General features: G+C 37.5%; 1 protein-coding gene and 1 long non-coding RNA gene across 2 annotated transcripts; both read right to left on the minus strand.

Annotated features, from left to right (window-relative positions):
- Positions 1-5007: 5007 nt before the first annotated feature.
- On the minus strand, positions 5008-5824 carry LOC137741641 (uncharacterized). Its single transcript, XR_011069321.1, has 3 exons — positions 5678-5824; positions 5240-5383; positions 5008-5073 (listed from the first exon to the last, which is right to left on the minus strand). It is a non-coding gene; the product is annotated as an uncharacterized lncRNA (long non-coding RNA).
- An 18639-nt stretch (positions 5825-24463) lies between these two features.
- LOC137743563 (non-specific lipid transfer protein GPI-anchored 2-like) lies at positions 24464-27554 on the minus strand. Its single transcript, XM_068483482.1, has 3 exons — positions 27071-27554; positions 24896-24949; positions 24464-24757 (listed from the first exon to the last, which is right to left on the minus strand). Exons 1-3 carry the CDS (start codon positions 27426-27428, stop codon positions 24612-24614), a joined length of 558 nt encoding a protein of 185 aa, XP_068339583.1. The 5' UTR covers positions 27429-27554; the 3' UTR covers positions 24464-24611.
- Between the last annotated feature and the right edge of the window lie 305 nt (positions 27555-27859).

The raw sequence follows: 27859 nt of genomic DNA on the forward strand, positions 1-27859 counted from the left end.
TTAAAATAGAGGAATTAGCGTCTTGTTCTAGTAGCGGTGTACTTACAGTAGATGATCAGCAGCAAAGAGACAAGATTCAAGAGCTCAGAAACCAACTTGAAAATCAAAAGAAGCGAAAGAGAGAGAACGAGATTGCGGAGAAGGAGAAGGTGGCGAAGGTGAAAGAGTCGATTGAGAAGGAGTTGCAAACAAGCAAAATAGTTGAAGAGTTGGTGGCATTTAAACAAAAATATTCGGTGCTTCTTGACAATATTAACAAGAGATTGAAAAAATCGCTCATTAATAAGAGGCAATGTGTGTCGATCAAACCACAACTGAAATCTGAAGATCACTTGTGGTCTAATTCAAGTACCCTAAATTTTGAGACTGGTCATCGTGCAGTGGTTGATCATGAGCATCCTCATTACAACAATTGTTCTTTTCAAGACGTCGTTAACAGGCAATGCGTCTCAATCAAACCAATTGTTAAATCTGAAAACATATCGCCGCCTAGTTCAACCATAAATTTTGAGATTGATCATCACTGTCATGGTAACAACGGTGGTGGCGAGGGATCTATCAGCCAGGATAAATTTTTGGAAGATAATAACGCGCAACGTGTCTCGATCAGACCACTTTTGATATCTGAAGACACACAGCTTAATACAACCCTAACAAGGGTGGCTGATGATCATCATGTTAGTAACGGCAATGGACCTTTCACCTGGAATGCAGAAGATTTGGAGAACTTCCTGCTAAGGCAAGATTTGGAGGATATAGGTGGTGCAGTGGATCAAACTCGATATTCTGCAATGCTCAACTACTTTAAAGGGGAAGATGGTAATGATCTGAACGGCGCCATTGATGTTTCACCTACAGAACATGTTGCTTTCCGTGCTACGAGCACTCCCTTCGATCCAGTTGGGTCAACAGATTTCACACAACACAATACTGCTGATCGTGCTGCTAATAGATATTCCGGCTACTTAGAAGACATAATCCATAATCCTTACTCTCATCAGCATACACGTTTCTATTTTAGTTGACGAGTTGTTCTCGATCATGATCTAGTTCTATTTTTTTTTCTTATTTTTTAACTGACGAGTATTGTATTTAAGTACGTTATAAAGACCAATTTAAGGAAGTGTTTCGTTTGTTTCTTCTTTCTTTCTGTGGATCCAAATTTCCGTTCAAGCAGATTGACAAAAAAATATGCAAGAAAGATGACACTACAGTTAATGTCTAAGCCCACCAATGCCTAAGTCAGAGATATTTTCAAAGAAATTGAAAAATTTGTAGTGTCTTTTGAGAAGTTTGCTGATGTAGGAATAATCATTTTGGTAGATGCTTGGCAGGAGACATCTGAAGATCTCTTACTTTATCTTTGACACTTTATGAAAAAGTAGCCTTTATCATGCAGTCGTGTAGGAAGTGTTGGACTTCATTCAGGATGTTAGAACCAAATTTGCGCACCGTCGTAGATGGTGGAGGCACAAATTCAAGCAACTTGCAAGACAGAAAAACAATTGTAAGCAAGCTTAAGATTGGGATTGTGCCATCCAAGGGCTATCCGATGGTTAAGTTAGTAAGCAGTTTTAGACTCAAGGATAGAATAAATGTTTTAAAAGGGCGAAAAAAAAAGAAGATAGAAGTTCTAACGGAATTATACAAAAGGGATCTTTTCTCCGCATTGTAACAAGTTTAGATTAAACTTTAGGGACTATTGCTCCAATTATCTCTTATATAAAAGATGTTGTGAAACTTGACTTGCTATATATTACGTTGAGATTGAACGAAAGAAATTGTAGTTGGACGAGTGAAATCAGTGATAATGAGTAGCCAGTAGTCAACATTGATTGGTCAATATACTCATATTGCACAAGTCCACGTGGCCAACGGTCACCAAGTGGAGAAATTTTTCATTATACCCGGAACATAGATGGTACACGTACACCACGTGTCATTATATAAGTGGAGGGAAGTTTAACTTTTTAAGTTGTTAATTTTTTAACACAAGTATCTCACCACTTGTATAATGACACCTGTTGTACCACCTCTGAAAAATCTCTCCACCAAGTGACCAAAGAGGTTATTGTGATAACCAAAGTGGTACCTATTTTTTTTTTTCTAGTCACCAAAGTGAACAAATGCGCGATATACTAAAACCAACCAATTATGTTCTTGTGTAGTTGCTTTGTTTGTACTTGTGTAATTGTTATTCTTCTAGGGTAAAGATGGATTTCATTAAACTGCAAAACGCTAATGCAGTACAAACTAGGGTAATGTATATAAAAGAGACTCTTAAAAAAACCGTGAACGGGAAAAACACATGAAGAATCCCGAACGAAGGACAAAGGGTCACACGTGCCACTTATTCAATCGACAATTATATACTCGCCGGAGATCCAATCCATTAGCCAAGGCAGGCCACTACCCTCCCATAAAGAGAAACCACTAATTGGAAGACTAAATTTTGAAATCCGATGAGCCACCTGATTGGCACTTCGAGGCACAAGCTGCAAAGTTAGCTGACGTAGAAGGATAAGCTCACAGACGGCATGGACAATTGCCTCTTCCCAACACTCCTCCTCCTGCAGTATAAGATTAACCGCATTCAAAGAACCAAGACTCCACCACCAACAGAACAAAACCCTCCAGCGACGTACCCAGCAAGTCATGAACCACCACCCCAATACCCCTCCGCCCATCTCTACTATCAACAACTCCCTCTCATTCAGTTTTAAAAAGAGCCTTCTAGCGGCAGACACCAAAGCACCGCTCAATTAGATATAGGAGATCTCTTTCCTCATAGTCCTTAGCCTTTTTTACAAGCATATCCACACATTCTTATAAGTAGTTTCAAACCAATCATGGGCCATCCTCCAAAAAAAAAAAGGAGAAACTTCGGGAGTAGTTTTCAAGCTCCATATCTGTTGACACGAGAGGACAAAGAGGATGAATTCACACATAGAACAGGACCCGGAGACGCCATCGCAGTCCAATAACCACTTTTCATTCTATTCAAAAGCCAAATCCATAGATCATGATTATCATGCAGAAAAGATATCGATAAGAGATTGTTTCCGTTTCCTCAAAATTAAAATTCTCATACACCACTGGAACATTCCAACTCCCACTTGCTATCATTGAATCACAGATCTTCAAATGCAAAGGAATCTGAAAATTAGACTGAACATAGAATCCATTATCTCTTGGCTCCCATAGTTCGCCATACACCTTTACAGACTTCCCATCTCCAATGCGCCAGCTCAACCCCAGTTTCAACAAGATGGATGGCCATGTAAACGATGGCTGGGGGCCAAGATCAGCTGTCAAAAAAGCGGAGGAAAAATGTTTGAACTGGGAATTCTTGAATCTCAGTTTTCTCCCTACTTCTCACTCAGAAGCTGCTCACTGCCTGCCCCGTTTCCCTTCACCTTCGCACTCATTTTTACATCCTTCCTCTTGCTCCCACTCTTATTTTCCAACCCATAATCACGATTTAGATCTCAGAGTATTGGGCTCTATTTTGACACAAGACTCAACCCTCCCAGCTCACTGCCGATCTAGCTTGCCAAAAAATTTGGGCGAAGTATGGAACTATTTACATTGGAACAAGGGTGTTTTACACACCCCCTTTGCCCTCCTCCTCCTCCTGTTACGTTTTGTGACCTTCCTTGCAGGTGTGGATGTGGTGGTTTTGATTCTTTGTGGATGGTTTTACGCAACATTCTCAGATCTAGTTTATGGTTCGGGTACTCTTTTCATTTTGGAGTGATGACTTTTTTCGCAGTGCAAACTAGGGCTGGGCACGGGCCGGGCCGGGCCCAATTTTGAAGGGACCGGACCGGACCTAAGTTCAAAGGAAACGGGGCGGGCCGGGCCGGGGATTACATTTTTCAATATAAGAACCGATCATTACCCGGCCCGGTTGAAACGGGCCGGTTCGGGCCGGGTCCACGGGTCCCTTTTTTTTTTTTTTTTTTTTTTTTGGTTGTTTGAAAGAAAAAAAAAATTGTACATATTTACAGATTGCAAACTGCACAGTTTGCAATCTGCACAAAACTGCACAGATTGCAAACTGCACAGATTTGCACAGATTGCAAACTGCACAGTTTGCAATCTGCACAGATTTGCACAGATTGCAAACTGCACAGATTTGCACAGATTGCAAACTGCACAGATTGCAATCTGCACAAAACTGCACAGATTGCAAACTGCACAGATTTGCACAGATTTGCACAGATTGCAACTGCATTTACGCATATTTTGCACAAATTCACCATTATTCACATCCAATCTAAATACAAAGTCCAACATCCAAGTTTATAAATTAACAATACATTCAAAATAATAATATTACATCTTCCAACATCTAAAAATTAAATCAACATACAAAATATCCGAAAATCCAAGTTCCAACACCCAAGTTCCAACAACAATCTTCATTGAATCTGTAAACAAAAATAGAATATAAACATGACATTTTTAACATCCAACATCATATTATCTATCCTCATTCAAATTGAATTATTGAAATTTAAAGTTTATTCATTTGAGTTTGAAATATTACCGCAATTCCTTTTCCTTTATTCGTTTGAGTTGTTTCAATTTCAGGAACACTTGATGAGATTGTTGAACTTGTAGATATAGTATTTGCTCTTTTTCTTTTATATTCTACAACAAAGAACAACCGTTAATTGTAAACCAATTAATATAAAGTTATAAACCAAACTATTAAAAACAAGATAATTACCTTCTTCACACTCTTGATAAAATTCAAGCTCCGCGGGACTTGCTTCATACTCAATGCTGCCAATTGGTTCACTTCTTATACTATCACTTTAGAATAAAACTTATACTAAAATATGAGATACAAAAGAGTAAATGTCAAAGGAGATACCTGAAATTGTCAATTAGAATAATTACTTCAAATGTCAAAGGAGATGTATATGTAAGCAAACAAAAAATAACCATCCAGTAAGCAAACAAATTATTATATGGTACCTTACTTATTGCAGATCTTACAATTGTTTGCTCCAGAATCTGAAATGCGAGCACCAAATAGGTCCAGATGTGTCAATCCTGTAAGACCTGCACCACCTTCGGCATAAATTCTTTGACTGTCTATATAGTTATGATTAGAAGAATTCAAGAACATGATTAATTTCAGTGGAAATCAATGCGTCGATCACAAGGTTTTCTACACAAATAGCCAATATTTTCCCTCTACAGCTTAAAAATACACAAAAATCCTTACTTGTAATAGCTGCAAGTCCAGCATCAGAAATTTGCCGAGCATCCAGATTAAGTGATTTGAGAGATGTCAATCCAGATAACCTTTTCAAGCCACTGTCAGTTACTAGGGTGAACGACAAGTTCAAACTTTCGAGATTTTTCAAACCTGAAAGTGATAACAGCCACCCAAATTAATGCTTAAAAAGAAATGCTTTCAAAAAGATGAACATGCACCAAATAATACAAAGTTTACAAACTGCTTAGCAGAAAAATTATGAGGTGCAGTTTAACTTTGAACACTAATGAGACCTTCAAAGAATTTGAGCCACAAACTAACAAGGTAGTAAATTCAAAGCTTCAGCATAATGTATAGCCTACAGCCTCACACTGAACTCGGAAAACATTCAGATCATAACCATGCAATAGTCTGAGACTCTGATGCAATGCAATCAATCATCACCTGAGAGATGACGAAGCCCGTTGCTTCCAACTTCAGTATCAGATAGCTCCAAGTTCTTCAAGAGTGTCAGCCCTTAATATAGAAACAACACGATAAAATCAGATAGGTGGCCATGTCTTTCAATCTCATGCATTTCTAGCAAACAAACGAAGCTAAAAAATGCAACTAGCAATGGTGTGGCAACAACAGCATGACATGGTGCCCACTGTACAACAGAGAAAATCTTAGTGGTGCAGATTCACAATTATAAATGACAAATTTTAGTCTTTTGTATTCAAACCACACAGGGTATCAGTGTAATGGAAATAATCTACCAACTGTAAAGAAACACAATGACATACATGACGACCGTGTGGAACAGAAGGAGCAGGTTACATACATCAGATCAGATCAGAGGTTAAAGAAGCTAAAAAATCAAAAAAATCCACCAAATCAGCAAGAACAAACATGAACATCCCAATATATTGAGCACAGATTACATACATCAGATCAGAATCATCAGATCAGAGGTTAAAGAACCTATTATAAAAAAATAAAATAAAAAAAAAAAGAGGTTAAAGAATTCACCTGAACTGGCAACGGCGATGGAGTGTTGCAGAGACGGTGAGGTGATGGAGTGTTGCAGAGACGGTGAGGTGATGTCGGACTTCAAGAAGAAAATCGAGGATGAGAGAGTCAGAGACGGAAAGGTTGAGAGGTCGATCGAGGATTCGAGAGAGAGCAGCAAACAGCAAAGACTCTCTATTAGGGTAAACCTAAAACCAACGGTCATGATTGGAAGGTCTGTAACAATTCAATCTGGGCCGTCCATTTCAATTACAAACGGGCCGGTTCGGGGCCCCGTTTTTCTATAAATCTGGAACCGGCCCGACCCTAGAAAAACATTACCTAGGCCCGCCCCGCCCCGTTTCCCCCTATTTAAAAACAGGACCCGCCCCGTACCCGCCCCGACCCGCCTATACCCGCCCCTACCCGCGGGCCTAAGACCCGTTTGCCCAACCCTAGTGCAAACGGCGGTTATTTGGATGCTGAAGATTAGGTTTTTTGTTGTTTTTTTTTTTGTTCTTGTTGCCTACGAGCCTAAAGATGTATGGGCCTCTTTTTGTGTTTTGGATTGTAGGTTTACTTTGCTTGGGTTTGTTTATCTTTTAATTCTTGCTTTGTTTTATGTAAGGTTTTGTGTTTTGTTTGAGCCTAGGCTTATCTTTCACAAATTGTAATTTCCCTTACATTAATGAAGTGCTATTTCGACCAAATAATAATAATAATAATAATTGTTTCAGTTTTTAGTTTTTGTTGCAAGATATTTATGTCCATCTACTAATTGGTGATGAATAGGCCATTGATACCTTAAATGAATAGTCATTGATACTTCAAATGAACCATTGATACCTTAAATGAATAGTCATTGATACTTCAAATGAATAGTCATTGACACTTTAAATGAATAGGTCATTTATTCATCAATTAACTGCTGTAATCATTAGGCCCATTCATTCCTCAATTGATTAGGCAATTAATTCTCACTATTGAATTAGGGGTATTTGTCAGGATTGGCACACTACTATATAAAGGTGGTTATGCCTCACATTGTAACACACCAAGATTTTCTCTAATAGAATTCTCTCATTCTCTCTAAAGTTATTTTCCTCTACAACACGTTATTAACACTTTTGCTCTTAACGGAATCAAAACCTACAATTTGGATTTCTCACCTTTTTGGCAACAATCCTCTGAATTTTGAAAGTAGGATCATCTTTGCGTTTGGAGTAGGTATTTTGTTTCATGATTTCAAGTCCATGTTGAACCCGTAATTATATGTCGAAACATTCCATGAAGCATGAACCCGATTATAATATTTTCTTATTGCTTATGTATTTTTTTTATGTTTATCATATATCGTTTTATTTTTTGCAATTTTTTGAAACCCTCACGATACAAAAAATTATCTTGATACATAGCCCTTTAATCTAACTTTATGCATGTTAAATCAAAACCAGTTGTTTGTGATTCTTTTTTATGATAAACATGTGTTATCATATAGGGGATCTAAATGATGCCTCAATCCTTATTGCCGCCAAACCTTAACAACGTTCTTATTAGTGGGCTTGCAGAAGTAAGCCTAACCCAACACTTAGAAATGTGTCTCTCTGCATTCCAGTCGAATGCCCAAATTGGCTTCCCATTTGAAAAGCTCAACCCCTATTCCAATTGTATACAAAACCGTATTCTAGTCAAATACAAAACTCGCATTCTAGTCAAATGCACAATTTTTGCTTTCCAGTCGAAAGCTTAATTCGCTTCCAGTCAAAGCTTGGTTTCATATTCTAGTCGAATATGCAAATAAGAGCCCAATAATCCATTCAAGCGGCATGAATTGAATTAATTTGTTTTCAGTTTCATGCTCACTTGACTTTAGAAATTTTCTAAGCTAAGAAATAACGAAACTTGAGCCCAATTGGATTCAGTAACCCGTGCCTCACTATGAGTTCACATCTTTGGTCCAAGCTTACAACTTAAGCTCTTATTCACCAAATAAAAACCTGAAGGTTTTCTTGCAAAACAAACCTTTAATTAGATTTTTTTTGCATCCATTCTGATTAACGGGAAGTTTTAATCCACCATTTTGTTGCAAAATAGATGTCAAACTTGAACAAGTTGGACTTCACTGCTCTCGATATCTCTAGCACCAACTACCTCAAGTGGGCCCAAAATGTCAAGATGCACCTCAGGGCGAGAAGCTATCTAACGCTATAGTAGATGATGCTGCCAATGGGTCCAAGAAAGCTAAGGCCTTCAATTTCATTCGGAAGCACAGTGGAATGCCTACAAACTGAGTTTCTACTGAGGAGGACTCAAAGTCCTTATGGGAAGCTTAGGCCCATTTTGGTATTGCATTTTTTTAACCAAAAGCTGCTTCACTTTAAAATTAAGCAGTAAAAAAGTGTTTGGTAAAAATAAAATATCCTGCTTTTAAAACCAGCAACCTCTAGAATGCAGTTTCTAAAAGCAACCTATAGGTTGCTTTTTAAAGCTACTTTAATGAAAAAAGCGGAGTTTAGCCTTTAATAAATATTTTTAATTCATGTAATATGCTTATTAATTTTTGAAAATGACATTATTATCCTTCTACGCATATTTTATCCTGGAGAACAAAGTGACCACCAATACTTACCACTACAAACCTTAACCTCTTAAACCACCATTGCCATTACCACCACCATTGTTGCCACCACCACCACTCCACAATTGCACCACTACCACCACCACTACAACCATCACTACAACTATACTCGTCACTCCTACTACCACAACTACAACCACAACTGTCACCATTGCTGTTGTCGTTGCCCCTACCAACATTGTTACCTCTGCAGCCCAACCACCACAACCCTTTATTGACATAAACACCACCAACATCACAACCAATGCCCTCGTCGCCATTATCCCCCACACTATTATGTCCATTTTTTTCACTATATACAATTATATTACTTTTATATTAAAATTTAACAAACAATTTTACACTGCTTTTCATACTCACAACACTAAAAGAACAATTGCTCAATTGTTTTATTTTGTAGTTAATTATTCTTAAAGCACAGCAGAAGCAATTTTTTTTTAAAGTACAACAATCCCAAACTAGCCCTCAATGGATTGCTTTGATTGTCATAAGCTAATTTTCTTGCCTCAAGCAAGAAATGATCGGCATAATCTTTACTTCCAAAACTTTAAGACTATCAATGAGTATGTCTCTGAAGTATGTTAAATCCGGTCAATTCTGAAGTTCTGTGGTCAGGAACTCATTGATTCCAACATGCTGGAGAAGACCTATTCCACCTTTAACGCCTTTAACATTGTGCTCCAGTAGTAGTCAAAAGTGTGGAATTATCAAAGGTTCCCAGACCTCGCATCAGATTTTATTTTAGCTGAGAAGAATAACAACCTGCTGATGGAAAACCATAATTCTTGACTTACTGGTTCCAAAACTATTCCATTTCCAGAAGTCAATATGAATGTTTCCAAGGGAAGTAAATGGAACTGAGTCAATAAGAAGGACCAGTCGTCCCATGGTCTGAAGAACAAAAAGGGGAAAGGCAAGCAAGGTTCGAACCAATGGTCCTAACCTCACAAGAAGTCTAGGCACAACAATGATAAGGCCAGTTGTCCTAAACCAATTACTGGGCTAGCACCTGTCGTGCACCTGCCAATGTTGTTGATCGCTATCATAACCGTCGTCAGATAGAAGCCAACCTCGTCTAGCATGACAACATGAAAATTAAAGTTGTCTGGAATGACACGACTTTAGTCATTTTAGATTTCATGGAGCAATATAGCCACTAATGGATGTGATTGGTGGCATGTTGCCAACTTAAAATTTTCCATAATATTTGTCGGATAATTTCTATTTTATTTTTGAATTATTGGGCCATTTTAGGCAAATTATTGGCTTCTTAAGCCCTTTATGGTTATTGTTTTGTTTCTTCTACAAATTTTTTTTTCCTAATAATTTAAGTTAGTAAAGTTTACTTCAGAAAACTTGTTGTGTGACTTAACTTAAATGTTCATATGCATGTTCCATGAAGTTGATTGTCTAGTAGACAGTGTTACCACACACTGTTTTATGTAACCGTGTTTATTTCCTCAAATTCACACTTACTTAATTCTCGGTGACAACAATCGGTGGCCTGACACAATTGATAGAGGGGCATGGCAAAGCCCAACTCGTGTTGCCTAATGGTACTTTGCTTACCATTAACAAGACTTTATATTATCCTCGTTCCGGTCGAACATTATTGAGTTTTAAGGACATTTGGGCTAACAAATTCCATTATGAAACTATGGAAGAAAATGGCATTGAATATCTTTGCATCACTTCCACTTCATGTAGCTAAAAGCACAACTTACAAAAGTTGAAAGCACCATTGTCGGGTCTTTATAAGACGACTATCTGAATGATCAAGGCAAACCTAGTCATTTGCCCGAAGCCAATTGGCTCGAGCACTTTCCAACACTGGCATGATCATCTTGGATACCTCAGAAGGGATATGATGTGTTGCATACTTTGTGCAACACATGGTAATGCATTAGGAAATATGAGATACGTGATCCAGTCAACCATACCCTATGAAGCTTATTCGGTAGGTAGAGGAGACCTTAAGCTGTCCTATATAAATAGCTCTAAAGAACACACAACTTTCTTGGAAAGGATCCAAAGAGATATTTGTAGACTGATTTAACCACCATGCTCTATGGTTTTGGTTGATGCATCGACTCGATGGTCACACATCACCCTATTATCCACAAGGAATGCTGCATTTGCAAGACTTTTTCCCATATCATTCAGTTGATGGCACATCACCCGGAATATCCAATAAAACATATAAGACTTGATAATGCTGCAAAGTTTATGTTGAATACATTTGACTCATCTTGATCCCTGAACCGCACAATGTGTAAGTGAAGTGTGTAGAATTCTAGATCTACAGACCGTTGCTTAGAATCTGCCAGATGCCTTTACTGATCTAGCGACAGTCACAAGATATATTGGTGTTTATGACAGTAAAAACATAACTCGTCTAAGAACGTGCCTTGTGCGAGTTTGATAAGTACTGAACATCAGCAAACCCAACAAGTAGTGCATCAGACTTCTAGAATGTGTAGGTATAGAACATGCCCATATCTGCAATACCTTTAAGTTATCGAAATATGGCTTTGCTGCCATTCTAGTGGCGGTATGTTGGCGCAAAATTGTATCTCACTAAAAGACTTGTTGCAAACGAGATGTCTAGTCTAATACATTAGGATAAGTATAACAAAGTTCAAATCGCATTAAGATAGGGAAATTCTGGTCCCAGGATCATTTCGTCATCTTCCTTAGGATGAAAATGATCTTTATTAGGATCCAAGGATTGAACGACCATTGGAGTACTAGTTGACTTTGCTTTTAAGAAGTTAAATTGACGCAACACTTTCTGATTATACTCGAATAGTGGACTAAGATCTTGTTTTCACGGTGCTTAATCTACGGGCTGAGATAATACTATTGAAAATGTGCCCTAAAAGCCGATCATATGATGATACTTTATGGACATTTCACATGTTAAACTAATCTAATCTAATATAAAGGGCAAAGATTATTGTTTAAAGTTGTCCCATATAAATGTTATATGCTTAAATAATAAGTCCAAGGAATATGCAATTGGGAGAATGTGATATAAAGAAGTTAGATTCATGAGACCATTCTCTTTCGTATACATATCTTAAATGTTCATGATCATAGGATTACCAATTGGGCATTGACAATCCGTTAAGATCAGTACGTGTTATATCTTCTCTTAGAGAGAGTGACTAGTCTTGAGTCATTGGTGTGACTGACACTAAGACAAGCATGTAGGTGCTCAATAGAGAATGAGTTCACTGGATTAACGAGGAGTTCTCATACTCATGTCGCATGAAAACTCATGGTTGGGATAATGCAAAATAGTCATTTGACTTGAGGCATCATAGTTGTCTTGTGGTTAGGTCCTTGATCTTTGACTATATCAAAGTCAATCCGTCAAAGGGTGTCCACGATATAGTTGGGGTTAAGCCACTTAGCCATAGAGGCAAGTGAATGCACAACAAGGGATCTTTAACCTTTAAACCGTTTGAGGGAGAATACCCTATGATATGATTAAGAATCTTTGGCCAGATGCGAATGAGATTTAGGAAGTCATTCTAAATCATGTTCAAGGTAATCATATATGTAAAAGAATCACATTGGATAGTAGACATGAATAAACTATCAAACCAAACCATGTGGTCAAGAGTATTAGAGAAAGACCTTATTACATTGTAATCCTAAACTGAATTGGTTCTCCACCTCTTCTGATTAGCTTGGGTAGCCATGACATACTACTAGGTGTCACTCATACTTTGTGGAAGCCCTAAAAGTGTTTAATCACTAAAGGGAGAATTGAAAGTATGTTTCAATTCACAATCGATTTGAAGAGTTCTAATCACCCACTGCCTTGCTAAAAGGAACCTAATGGGTCGTACACCGTGTAAGGTAGATATTGAAGAAACAACGGAGATGAGTAAGGATAATTAAATGGTTTAATTATTTATAGATAGGATTAATTAATATGTTAATTAATCAAACGAATATGTTCGTTTTAGCTTTTGAGTAATTATTGGACCTTAAGGCCCATTGGGCTTAGAACTGTCAAGCCTATTAACTTAAGTTGTATGACAACTTAATGACTAAAGACTCAAAAGGGCCCAAACATCTCAAAGCTTTTAGAAGGCTGACCATATTATGAATGATAGATTCTTGTTCCTTTTGTCACTTAATTGAAGTGACTATATAAAGGACTTTATAGCCAAAAGTCATTAGGGTTCTCTTTTGAGGAAATTGGAGAGAACAAAAGCTCTCATTTTCTCTCTAGGAGGCTTGCCCCTTTGGAGGGGATTTACTAGTATGAATCCTCCTCCAAGGTCACTCATCTCTTCTTCAAGTCCCTCCTTGGTGTGGAAACATAGAGGTTCCCTTTCTTAGGAACTTACAGAATCCATTCAACCATCATCCTCCAAGAAATCCACGGAACTAAGAAGTAAGGAATGAAGGCCTCCTCTCTTGGGTGATTAGCTTTATGCAAAGAGGATTCAACAAAGGTATAATATTTCTCAACTCACTTTGTTCTTGAGTTAAGTCTTGGTTCACCACAATTACTAGGCCTTGAATTTCATGGGTAAAATTTTGTTTTTGAGTGCATACAAGTGTGATTCCGCCTTTTAATTGTTAATTGCATGCATAGATGTTGATCAAATGAACTTGTTTTCACAAATATTTCCGTCAAATACTTAGTCTTACCAAGATCCTTTATCTCAAATTCCTTCTTTAGGTCGGTAGCAATCATTTGGATCTCTTTTGTAGTTCTAATGAGGTTCATGCAACTACATATACTGCAATTATCACAAAACCGCAATTGGTGGTCTTAATGAACACGCTTAGGCATAATTCATTGTTTACATATCCTATTCTAATCAAGTACTCGCTTAGGCATTTGTACCACAACCATCTAGATTGCTTTATACCATATAACGAATGTTTCAACCTAAATGAAAGCGTGTTCCATGGTTGGGAACACATTGATTCAGGTATTACCAGTCCTGCTGGGCCTTTCATATAAATCTCTATATCTAAATCCCCATAAAGATATGTAGTGACCACGTCCATAAACTGTATACTCAGTTCTTCGAAAGTTACTAAACTGATTAAGTACCAGAACGTGACAACGTCCATTACGGGAGAATAAGTCTCATCGTAATCAATCCTAGCATGTTGTGAAGAACCATGTGCCATAAGGTTGCCTTATACCATATGACCTCATTATTCTCATTACGCTTCGTTACAAATACCCATTTGAAGCTTACAGGTTTTACGTCTGAGGGTGTTGGAACAACTGGTTCGAACACGTGACGTTTCTCTAAGGAATCAAATTTGACCTGGATTGCCTTATCTCATTTTTGCCAATCGAATCGTCGCTTTGGTTTAACAACAGATTGTGGTTCGATGTCATCATTTTTTTACTATATTGGTGGCCATATCGGTGGCTACCTTATAAGCAAATACATCATCGATGATGGTCTCATTACATTTTTACATGTCTTCAAGACAAGTATAGTTAATAGACATAACAAACTTCTCGGGATCAAGATTTTTAGGTCTTGCGTCCAAGACACTCCCATAATCCAAAACAATATCAAGTTATGGAACGGATGAGGTAGCGACAGAAGGACCAACACTTGGGATAACTAACCCTATCTCTTCATGTGCCATTACTTTCCTTTTTTGGGGAAGCTTGTCATTCCAACCAATGGATCTATCACTATTCAGGGAGGGGACACTACACTTGTTAACCGCCAATATTGTTCTTTATTCGTCAGGAACGAAATATTCTTTGAGAACACGACGTCTGATTAGGACGACTTTAGGAATATCAATCCTTGCAAGGACATTTGCAATAGGAATGTGTGATCTTATGTCTGTCGCTAGATTTGTATTCTAGGCAACGCTCTAAAGATCTAGGATTCTACTCACTTTAGTTTTGCATTGTACAGTTTGGGGATCAAGATGAGTCAAAGTGGTGGCAAATCACGTCAATTCTTGAACACGAATATGACCTTCTCCCCCTAATGACGGGAAGGTTGACTCATCAAAGTCACTTAACGACGGGAAGGTTGACTCATTAAAGTCACAATCCGCCAATCAGGTGGTAAATAGATTTCTTGTCAAGGGTTCCAAGTAACAGATGGTGGAATGGGACAGTAACCGACATAAATCCCTTTCCTCCGCTGGGGGCCCACTTTGGAACGTTGTTCGGTACAATCGACACGTATACAACACATCCAAGTATGTGTAAATACAAGAAATCTAGCTCATAGTTGTCTTATAAAGACTCAACGAGAGTGCTTTTAATTTCTCAAAGATGCGCTTTCGGCCATATGAAGCGAAATTGGTGCAAAGATATTTAACGCCATTTTCTTTCATGGTTTCATAATGAAATTTGTTAGCTCGAATGTCCTTAAAACTCAACAACGTTTGACCAGAATAAGGAGAATATAAGGCCTCATTAATGGTTAGCAAAGTACCATGCCATGCCCCTCTGTCAATGACGTTGGGCCATAGATTGTTGTCACCGAGGGTTCAATAGATGTGAAGTTGAGAAAATAAACATTGTTATGTAAAACAATGTGTGTGGTAACATTATATGCCAGACAATTAACTTCAAGGAACATGCCTACGAAAATTTAAGTTGAGTCACACAACAAGTTTTCTAACGTAAACTTTATTAACTTAAATTATTTGAGAACAAATTTTCCAAAGGAAACAAAACAATAACCATAAGGGGTTAAGAAACCAATAATTTGCCCAAAATGGCCTAATAATATGAAAATAAAATAGAAATTATCCGAAAAACATTATGAAAAATTCTAAGTTGGCGATATGCCACCAATCCATTAATAGCCATCCTACTCTATGAAATCTGAAACAATGAAAGCTGTGTAATCTTGGACAACTTCGTATCCCATTGTCATGCTCGACGAGGTTGGCTTCCCTCTGACGACGGTTATGATAGCGATCAACAACATTGACAGGTGTACGACGGGTGCGATTAGTTATCAATTCCTAGACTTCTTGCGAGGTTGGGACTCTTGGTTCAAACTTTACTTGTCGTCCCCCTTGTTGTTCTTCGAACCTTGGGACGACTGGCCTGTCTCATTGATCCAATTCCCTTTACTTCCGTTGGAAACATTCACATTAACTTTTGGCAATGGAATGACATTGGAACCAGTAGGTCAAGAATTATGATTTTGCATCAGCAAGTTGTTATTCTTCTCAGCTAGAAGGAGAACTGCTATGAGGTGCGAGAACCTTTGATAACTCCATTCCCTGTACTGCTGCTAGAGCACAATGTTAGAGGCGTTAAGAGTGTGATGAGTCAATTTCATACTATATATTTTACCCTATTCTTAGTATATTTTGGTTATTATTTGGTGAAATTTTGATACTTTATATTATATTTTCAATGTAGGACTTGTGACTTCCTCTTAATCAAAAAGCAATCAAACAGTTGAATTTTGGAGTTCCAATTAGAGGATGTTCACGAGTCTCTTTGATTGTTTGTGTCAAAGTTTTAGGTTTTCCTACCAAGCGTTTAATTTATGGCGATGAAATTAAGGACCAACGCGCTATACTATGAAAGTGCCATTTTGGGCTTATACTTTTTGGCGGCCACGATGACATTTTTTGGGTTCGAGTACATTTGGAGATATGTTTAGGACATCTTAATCTTTAAGATAAGTTGTCTTGGGCCTGTTTTGGAGCTATTTTGAGCCTAGAACGTGGCTGATCAGTTTGTTGGTAGATTTCTCCATGTTTGACTGAGAGATTGTTTCCTAGTTTTCTTAATATATTTTATTTTCTAGTTTTATTCTAAGGCCTTTTCTAGGATGGATTTTATTTTGTAGTAGTATAAATAAGGATGATTTGCCATTAGGGTTTTCTAACACTACTTTGGAGAACTTGGCTTAGAAAGCTTTTAACGATTCAAGTTTATTTCCAAAGTGTTTTATATGCATGTTCTTAATGATATTTACTTTATGGTTGTGCATAACTAATCTTTTTTTCCAAGGCGAAGCCATGAGCCTTAGCATGAATATGTAGTCCTTATTTAATTGTTTACGATATTATGCACACATACTTTGAATTATTAATCACTGTGTTTAAACTATCTTTATAGCTTAATGCTTAGCTACCATTAGGATGTTTAGATAAGTAATCGGATGTAATTCGGATATCACTGAAGGATTGAGTAGGGCTTCTTGTGATTGATAATTGTAATTTCACTTAAGGTGAATATTACGCTCTTAAGGGTTGCATGGTTTTTCAAAAGGTTTTCACAAAACTTAATGAGTTTTGCATGTATACATTTAATCTGAATATCATAGATGGATTGCATGTTAGATATACGTTCTTACTTAATATCACGAGGAGAATATGCATAAGAAAAGCCTAACGTTCAAAGTTGCATATGAAATTCATAAGTAATTGGTAAAAACTACATAGGATTGTTAAGTGATGATGGAACACTAATGGATTTTACACTTGATCTTTTCAAAACTGTTTCTTTAGGGTTTTCTTTCTTTATTTAATTATTTTAATTAAATTCACTTTTATTATTTTAAATTCGAACTCAACTTGTTCTAAACTTTGTTTTAAATAATTAATTAAGAGTTGATTTTGGTACAAATTATTCATTCAATCTCTGTCGAGAACGCCCTTGCTTGAGTTGCTATACTATGATAACCTTGCACTCTTGCATGTATTTTTACATATTTTTATCCCTACTTTTGTAGGTGGTAAAAATCTTATCAGGGTGGATAAGGTCTTCTCCAACAGGTCAAATCAATAAGTTCCTAGCCACAAAACTTCAAAATCAATTAGATTTGGCAGACTTCATAGCCATACTCATTTACAATTTTAAAGTCTTGAAAGCGAAGATTCTACCAATTGTTTCTTGCTTGAAGAAAGAAAATGAGCTTATGGTGATCAAAGCGGTCCACTAAAGCTTCCCAGAAGGACTTTGGGTCCTTTTCAGCTAGAAGTTCAGTTTGCAAGGCTTCCGCCATGTTCTTCTGAATGAAAATGAGTGCCTTAGCTTTTTGGGACTCATTGGCAGCATCATATTGGATGATGCCGTACAACTTTCTGGCCTTGAGGTGCATCTTGACATCCTAGGCCCACTTGAGGTAGTTGGCGCTAGACATATCGAGAGCTGTGAAGCCCAACTTGTTCAAGTTTAACATCGTTTCTACAGTAATAAAGATGGATTAAAACTTCAGGTTTAATGAATATGTATGTAAAAAAATCGGATTGAAGGTTTGTTTTGCAAGAAAATTTCAGGTTTTTATTTGGTGAATAAGAGTTCAAGGGTGTGAGGCTGAACCAAAGATGTGAACTTTTAGTGAAGCATAGGTTACTGGATCCAATTAGGCACAATTCTTGTTGTTTCTTGGCTTAGAAAATTTCTAAAGTCAAGTGAGTTTGAAACTCAAAACAAATTAATTCAATTTATGATATTTGAATGAATTCTTTGGGTTCTTATTCGCATATTTGACTGCAATATGAAATTAGGCCTTCGACTAGAAGCGAATTGAGGTTTTGACTAGAATGTGAGTTTGTATTCGATAGGAATACGAGTTTTGTATTCGACTGGAATACGGGTTGGACTTTTCAATTGGAAAGCCAACTTGGGCATTTGACTGGAATGCATAGGGATACACTTCTAGGTGTTGGGTTTGGCTTACTTCAAGAAGCCCACTTACAACAAAGTTGCCAGGGTTTTGTGGAAGTAAGGATTGAGGCATCGTTTAGATCCTCCATATTATCTACACATGTTTATCATAAATAAAAAATCACAAACAATTGTTTTTGATTTAATATGCATAAAATTAGATTAAAGCGGTTATTCTTCATGGTGATTTTTTATAGTGAGGGTTTCGTAAAAGTGAAAAAAAAAATACGATAAACATAAAAAAAAAATCACGTAGCAATAGAAAAATATAATAATCGGGTTTGTGCTTCATAGGATGTTTCCACATGTAATTTCGTGTAACGACCCGTACCCAAAAATTATAGTTTTTGTAGTTTTAAAATATGAATTTACAAAAATACCCTTCGAGGCAAAGATATTGACTTTTGTTGACCGCCTTGTCATGTTATGTAAGATCTATTTTCTTGGCGTATTCTTGTAGTACTCGTCGCTACGGACGCGTGGGGTGCAAAAGGAACACAATTTAGAGTTATAATGAAGGAGATATTAATGTTTAAAGTCGGGGACATTTTAGTAAATTGATTAATTTCAAGAAAGCTCCAGATTTTTCTCCAAAAATCTGGAAAGCCACGTGTGTGGCCCATATTAAAAGGAAGAAAAGATGGGCGGTCAAGATGATAGATAAAGGAGAGAAAGGAGGGGCGGGATGCCCAGTTAGAAAGAAGAGAAATAGGGAGTGACCAATAAGGAAGAAAGGAAATGAGGGAAATGAGGGAAGGGAGAAGGACAGAACCGGCCAAACCCGGTTTCTCCACCCGACCTACCAACTTGACCTGCTCATATCTCCTTTGTATGAACTCCGTTTTGGGTGATCTTGGTGTCCATGGAAAGCCCTTGACGAGCCCTACATCTATTAGTGTTATATTTCCCAATATCTTTCCCATTTTTCCAGTCTGAAGCCACAAAGCCCACGACCTTTTCGGCGGCTTTAATCTTTTTTTGGTGGCTCTAGCGACCTTCACCATTGATTACCACTAGCAAAAGACTCATCTCAACCCCAGGAGCTAGGTTGAAGCCTTGGATGAAGCGTCGGAGTTCGTTTTGGTAATGAATCGACAACTACCCAAATCAAGGGTTTCCAGCGGGTTCGAGTCAATTTGGAGCCTTTCTTGGAAAAATTGGACTTGGCCATAGGTATAAAGTTTGCTCTACTCTTTGAGATCTTCATTTTTGTAAAATTTGAGAATTTTTTGAAATAGTTGAAATTTTCCAGCAAGTCGAGGCGGCCGACCGCCACCTACGGTGGTGTGTGGCCAAAGGGCTGTAAATGCTATTTTTACACTAAATTAGATGCCTTGATTTCATTTTTAATATTCGTATGATGTAGGTTGATTGTTTGAACCTAAATTCAATACGATACGTGACTTGGTCAATATATGAAACGACGATCCGACCGCTGGATCATCATCAAAATTTAATACGTTATAGTACATAATATTTGAGGACAATAGGAACTTATGGATCTGGAATCTGACGTACGGATCTTCCCGAATTGGATTTGCAAGCTCGTAAAATAAATCATGGATCGCCACTTGAATTGTGTTTGGTGGAGATCCGACCGTTGGATCGTAATGAAACTTTAGTATGATGTTTTAGAAGCATAATGTGGATCTTTGGAAGTTACGGATTGGAAATCTGTGATGCGGATCTTCCAGATCGAGTTACGTAGGGTTGTGGACCCTACCGTCGATCTTTGACCGACGGTTGACTTTTGGTCAATGGGTCTCAAATCATTGTAGAACGTCCTTGGGGATGTGTTTTAATAATTGTTCTGAGTTGTGATTTGATAATTGTTCTAGGCGCCGATTGTTCGAGATGCCTTGATATTCGTGCTAGAGAGTTTTAGCGCGGACTTCAGGTGAGTGGAAATTTTCTTTATATATATATATATATATAATAAGTTACATTTTAAATATTGCTTTGTTATATTTGTGAATTGTATCGTGTGATGCTGTGGAGACTCAGGTAAGTTTCAGGTGAGTATTATGTGATTGAATGAGTTGTATTGCATTGGTATACATACATTTGTTGATAGCTCATCATGACTGCACCTCGGTATTAGTGCTCCCGCCCGGGGCTAGGGCCAACCTTCACGTGATTGTTCACCTCCCGCACCGGATACTCACCTTGGATCCAAGTCTGGTGCCAGCCTGTCGTACAGACCATAATAGTTGGTTCCGACTCGTAGGTGACCCACGATGTATCGTAAAGCGTTCACGTGATCGTTGCACTTAAGCCTACTTATTTATATCCAACCTGTCGCATAGTGACATTAGGTGACTCTGTCTCGTATGCTAGCCTAGATCGATAAGCTATAGGTTCAGTCGTACAGGTCACGTTAGGTGACTCCGACTGGCGTACTATTTTATGTTGGTTTAACACCTGGCTTACACTTATTATTGCAGAGATATTATGACATGGCATACTTCAGTTTTCGTTTCTCTTGTGCATTGGTTTTCATACCTACATAGTAGTATTTTCTGGAAACTATATGGGGTTTACAAAGAAGGGTTAGTATTTTCAAAAAAGATAAATGTATGTTGGTTAAAGTACAAAAAACTACCTCAACTATTGGTGTCACGACACTTTCATACCTCATCTTTTAAAATTGACAATGTCATACCTCATCTTATGAATTTGTGCCAATGTCAGACCTCCGTCAGTTTTTTTGTTACTTTTTCTGTTAAATGCTGACGTGCCAAGAAACGGGATCCATTTTTATTAAAAAATTAAAGAAAAAAAACAAAAAAAAAAACAAAAAACAATAAACCAAAAAAAACCCATCAACTCGTGCCCCCTCCCCAAAAACCCAGATCCCCTTCTCTAAGTTCTCCCCCACCCAACCCTCTCTCTCTTCTCTCTTTCTCTCTTTCTCTTTCTCGCCTCTCTCTTTTCTCTCTCCCTGTAACCTGCATCCCAAAACCCAGAAACCATTCCCACTCGAGTCATCACCGCCGGGGAGCTCTCAATCCTCTGAGCCGACGATTGCCGATTAACCCCAGACCTTTCCCTGCCACTCCTGATGGCTTTGGAGCTCTCATTTTGGCACCACAGGTGCTTCTAGTTCCCCCACTTCAAATACCACGGCAAGTTGAAATTGTGCAGAGGCTCCGCCCTCTCAGAACCCATCGCCATGGACTTCACCTTCACTTTCTCCTCCTCATCCAACCCGCCTATATACACCATTTATCGGAAACTTAGACCAAAGAGAGCCACTCTCAGATCACAACTCTCTCTCTCTCTCTTTGTTTCTCGCTTATCCTCTGATTTTCTCAGAAAATCTCGGAATTTTCTGGGAAAAACAGAGAGTTTTTCTATTGGGATTGTTGTTGTTGTTGTTGTTGTCGTTATTGTTTTGTTTTTCTCCGGGGGCGAGGTTGTGGTTAGAGTTAGGGTTTGGGGGCGATTGGAGGGCGTGGCTGTCATCGCTGAAGTCAACGACAGAGGTAGGGTTGTCGTCGGTGGGATGAGAGAGGAAGGTTGGGGGAGGGGGACAGGTGGAAAGGATTTCTGGGTTTTGGGATTTTAGGGATGTAGGTTGTAGGGAGAGAGAAGAGAGAGAGGCGAGAGAAGAGAGAGAGATGAGAGAGAGAGTTGGGTGGGAGAGAACTCAGATAAGGGGATCTGGGTTTTTGGGGAGGGGGACACAGGTTGATGGGTTTTTTATGTTTTTTTGTTTTTTTTTTTTAAATTTCTAATATTTAATTAATTTTTTTTAAATATTTAATTAATTTTTTAATAAAAAATGGGTCCCGTCTCTGGCCATTTCAGCATTTAACATAAAAAGTAACAAAAAAACTGATGGAGGTCTGACATTGGCACAAATTCGTAAGATGATGTATGACATTGTCAATTTTAAAAGATTAGGTATGAAAGTGTCGTGACACCAATAGTTGAGGTAGTTTTTTGTACTTTACCCATGTATTTTTCTAAAGCTTTGTTTCTGCCCACTCACCCTTCTGTTCTTCGCCCATCCGGGTTTTAGTTGCTAAACTTTTGTATCGACGAGGATTCTTGGCACATCCCAGTATAGGTGGCTACCTATGATGGTATAATCTTTATCTTACCTTACTATGCTTTACTTATGCTCTGTAATCACGTGTGAAATGGGTTCATTCCCGCTCATAGTGCACTCTTACATTTAGGCACTTTTAGGATTAAATTTATTCACATTTTCCACATCACTACATTTTATGGCTTTGTCACCTTCCAGGTGTCGACCAGCACGGCTTGATTCGGAGTCTTAGTGGACATTCTGGGTCGGGGGTGTATCATTTCAAGTTTGACATGAACTTGAAATCATGAAATGAAATACTTCAAAAATTTAGAGGATTGTTGCCAAATAGGTAAGAGAAACCAAACTTCAGGTTTTAATTCTGTTAAGAGAAAAAGTGCTGATAACGTGTTGTAGAGAAAATAATTTGAAAGAGAATGAGAGAATTCTAGTAGAGAAATTCTTGGTGTTACAATGTGAGGCATAGCCACCTTTATATAGTGGTGTGGCTATCTTGAAAAATTACACAAATACCCCTAATTCAATAGTGAGATTCAATTGCCTAACCAATTGAGGAATGAACAGCCTAACAGTTACAACAATTAATTGTGGAATGACTAAGAGCATCTACAAAAAAGATGTCAAACTGTCTAAATCAGCAGTAACAGTAAAAAAAGACAGCTGCGATATCTTCCAACCGAGAAGCCAAAGCTGATGTGGCATGACATGGAATGGCAGTTCTCCCATTTAATGTCAAATTTGACAGCAACGTCAAATATTTTTTTTTATTAATTTTTTATCAGATCTGATTATCGGCGAGGTTGAGGACTGTGAGCATCTTAAGGTTGCCAATATCGGTTGGAATCTCATCCGAAATCTTGTTTCTGACGAGATCGAGAACTTAGAGCTTGGAGAGGGTGGTGAGGCATTGGGGGATCTCGCCGGTGACTCCTTTCTAGTCGGTGAGAACGAGGGTGGTGAGGCGGTCGAGGCTGCAAATTTGGGGCGAGATCGATGCTGACATGAACTCGGATTGGCTGGATTTCGTGAGTATGAGGTCCTCCGATTCGCCTCAAAGATTAATGTTGACGACTTTGCCGGTTGTGGGATCGCAGCTGACCCTGTACCAGTTTACGCAGCAATCGATTCCGACCCAGGAGTTTAAGATTCCCAATAAGGAATCGATGAGTCTGGTTCTGATGGATTGAAGTTCTCCTAGGTCTTACGGGGAACAAGAATAGCTCACAGTTGAGACAATGGTAGAGATTGCCACTGAGATTAGGAGCAATCTCATCATCTTCATGGTAGAGAGAGAGAGAGAGGTTCTATCTAGCTGTTCACTTGATAAGAGTGGATGGATGTCTGTGACTGTGTTATTGCGTGAGAGAGAGAGAGAGAGAGAGAAAGAAAGAAGGGGCATAAAATAATAATTTAATAAAACAATATTTAATTTGACATACCGGGTGGAGCGTAAAATTTTAAAAGATGTCAAAATGCCACCTAGGTTGTCAAATTCAAATTTTATGTTTAAAATTTGACATCTCCTTTGAGATGCTCTAACCTATTCATTTGAGACATTATGGTATATCTATCACCAACTATGATGGCCTATCCACCACTAATTAGTAGATGGAAGTAAATGTCTTGCAACAGTTTTCAAATTTTGATTTTTTTATTTAAAAAAATTTAAAAATTAAAAGAATTACTAAACAAGTTTTCAATTTTCGAAATAAGTGAAACTAAATGGTAATAAACAGCTGTGGCCCGTGAGTAATTAAGAATACTGACCTATGTACCCAAGTTTCTATTGTTCCACCAAACTTTGAGTGCACAAACAAATACTCTTCCTCGATTGAGATTAATGAAGGTATTCCAACCCAATGATCCCTCCTCCCTCTTTAACAAAGTGAATTAAATAAAATTCCTAAATATAGCATATATATATATATTTATTAGGGTCAATAACAACCACATAGCATCTGGCAATGCAACAACAATCGATTAAATAAACATCTTTCAAATAAACTTGAAACGAAATAAATCAGCAAATGTAGTAAAATCAGAAGAATGCGGGAAGAAATGCAATAGCTAAGCCACCAAGGAGAGCCATAACAGAGTCAGCAGTCCTCGAAGCTCCACTTTTATCTTTATTGGCTTCTTGTGAACCGGCAGCTGGAGCAGGTCCTTCAGGTGATTCCGCAATATCTATATATATATATATATAACCAAAAAAAAAAGAAAAAAAAGACGAGATTATTAATTAGAAGAATGTTCTATATTCTAATTAATACATACATACATACATACATATATATATATATGAATTAAAACAAAAAGGTATACCAGGAGAGTTCGGCCCTTCAGAAGCTATGGGAGCAGACACTGGGATTCCCAGAACTGTATCATTCAAGAAAAAGATTATAGCAAAAAGGGTTAGTATCACTAATCACAACACTAAATTAATATACGTCAATGGATCTTAGGATTACCACTTTAATTTTTAGGGTATGAAAGTACATTACAAAGTAACCCTCAAATTAACTGTATTTGTCTTCTCTATTTGAAATCTCAAGTCGTCACACCCTTTTTCTTCAATCAATGACCGGAAATAAAAATGGAAGGGAAAAAAGGGAGTAGTGGTTTTCTTTTTCCTTGTAACAATTTTGCATTAAACTTTAGGATAATGCTATTCACATATTCATTTTTACTTTTTACACACGATTGTTAACTTTTGGCCACCGATCTTATTCAATTCATTCGATCCAAAAATTAAGAAGTTGTATGAAAAGTAAAAATGAGTATGTGGACAGCACTACCTTAAACTTTAGAGCACTTCCAGTGTAGTAAGGCCCCTCTGGGCAATAGGCAACTCAATCCCCTTAAATGAACAATAACTAGTTGCCTGCAGTGAACAGTAATTGCCTAAATGCATCTCCACCCCTAACTGAATAGCCCAAAAGATTAGTATTTTTTATTTTATGAAATAATGAAGGATAATTTTATTTTTAATTTCGGATAATAGTAAAAGATTGGTTTAAAGTATTTGAAACTACTAAAATGTAGTGTAAAGTGGAAGAACATGATTAGGTATTTATATAAAAATATATATATATAATTTTTTTTAATTAGTTTTTACAATTTTTTAATAATTTAAATTATGACTAACGTCATCCTTGCGTCACATAAGCAGGGTGTTGGGCCAGATGATTATTGCCTGACTACTCCATCGGGCTTGCTTTGAGCCTAATTTCTTGAGTGGGCTAGAGTGTTTTGGGAAATGAAGGGAGTGGATTGGGTTGCTCATCCCCAAGACAATGAGCAACGGTGGAGTTGTTGGCCCCCACAATACCCCAAAAAAAAACAAAAACCAAAAGTGTGTTGAAGTTGCACGTTTATTATGATATAGGGTTGCTGGCAGAAGAAGAGAGACCATGTGACTTGTGAGTGTGTTATGTTGCTTTCTTCAAAACTGACATGCATGTGATGATTGATGAGATAAAAATTGCTGGTAGGAAGCTTTAATGGGGTTAATGGGAGCGTTCAAATGTGGATGGTTGGCAGCCCTTACTCACCTACATCATCATGCATCATGCCGCTATTCAATGCTCATCATTAACTGGAAAATGCATCACACATATATATAATAAAATTACATTGTTTTTCACTTTTTTTTTTAATTCATTTTTACCTTATCCACTTGTTTTCTTATTTTTATTTCTGAACTTTCTTTTGATTTATTCAATTTATAAGCAGGAAAATAACAAGTGCACGAAGAAAAAATTGAGGCGCCATAAAATCAATCAAACTAGTAAGTGAGGGTTAGAATTATTGTTATATTTGATATAAGCGTGAGTCGAATGCAAGACTTGGGTAACCAAGTGAATAAAACCATCAGAATATATACAATCATTAATTAATCATATAGGGGTGTGTGAATGAGCACATATATTCGGTGCCTTTTTTTTCATTCAGCATTTTTGGATGTTCCAAGCTCATTTTTTTTTGTAACCCCAAAGAAAAAAGATTTGTTTATATTAAAAAAATCATATGAAAAATGTCTCGGTCTATAATATTCACATTCACTAATAGGACAAAAGTTTTAGGCTCAAATTGTAATTTTGACATCAATTTACTCAGACTAGTAATATTCATATTCACTGATACAAGAAAAGTTTTAGGCTCAAATTGCAAATTTGATATCAATTTACTCAGTTTAGTAATATTCATATACATTTATACAACAAAAGTTTTAGGCTCAAACACAATTTTGATATCAATTTACTTACTCCTCATTCATTTATTGTAAATATATTTTTCTATCACAAAAAACAAATAACAAACAATTTACTATTAAATAAATTATAGTTTGTAAGTGGTTTCTACAATGTTAAATCAATTTTAATTAGGTGGTTGTTGATATGAGATGGGTGCACGTTTTCATTGCAATATCATCAAAAGACTTAAGATAATAAATTACGGAATGAGAGATATTTAAAAACTAATTAAATAATAAAATACCTGCGCAAGTGCTAGCGGGGGGAGTATCAACTTTGCAAACAGTAGGAAGCTTGAGAGCCCTGTTCATGTCAATCTGAAAGCTTAAGCTGCTACTGGTGTTGCCGAGCAAGTAGCACAAGCAGACGGGGTTGTCCTTCACGAGCCCCGCCAGCTCCGGACAGCACGGCTTATCTGGCTTGGTCAAATTGCTGCCTTCCGCCACGTACGTCAGGCAATCTGACAGCCCCAGCAGGGTTGTGTCGCAATCAGTCGTTGCCGGGGCTGGGGCCGATGCCGGTGCCAGCTGCGCTGAAACGCCATGAACAAGTATTGTCATCAACAACATGATGGAACCGGTAGCAACAATGGCTTTGCCCATTTTGTTGCTCTAGCTCAATGGTTTTTTCTGCACAAAATAGTTTGGAGTTTGGAGGTAGCTAGGTATGTCTTTTGGGGTTTTTTTAGGGAGGACTGAGGAGGAGGTTCAAGTTAAATATTATTGGGCTCAGTGGGTTGAGTGGGAAAGGGATTTTTCTCAATTTTGGGCAAGCCGAAATTAATAAATGGGCGCAACGACTACCAAACCAAACCAATCGCTATTAATTGTCAATACATTAATTTCACCGTCGCAATTCTTTTGCTTCTTGGTGGACTCACGCTGAAATTTTTTTAATTGTTATTCAAGCCAGTATTTTTAGTCATAAAATAGGTAGAGAAACAAAAATAATATATTATTTTCTCTACTTATATTGAGCCACGTATACCGCTTGATCGCTACTTAAAAAAATCTCTCTACATTTGTGTGTTATT

This window comes from Pyrus communis, chromosome 8, assembly GCF_963583255.1.
Source record: "Pyrus communis chromosome 8, drPyrComm1.1, whole genome shotgun sequence".
Classification (NCBI taxonomy): Eukaryota; Viridiplantae; Streptophyta; class Magnoliopsida; order Rosales; family Rosaceae; genus Pyrus; species Pyrus communis.

Excerpts from the sequence above, each read along its gene's own strand:
- LOC137743563 (XM_068483482.1), bottom strand. The coding sequence starts at position 27,428 with ATGGGCAAAGCCATTGTTGCTACCGGTTCCATCATGTTGTTGATGACA. Across the intron at positions 24,950-27,070 it reads CCCCGCTAGCACTTGCGCAG|TTCTGGGAATCCCAGTGTCT; the intron begins GTATTTTATTAT and ends TGAATGATACAG. Across the intron at positions 24,758-24,895 it reads TGAAGGGCCGAACTCTCCTG|ATATTGCGGAATCACCTGAA; the intron begins GTATACCTTTTT and ends ATATATATATAG.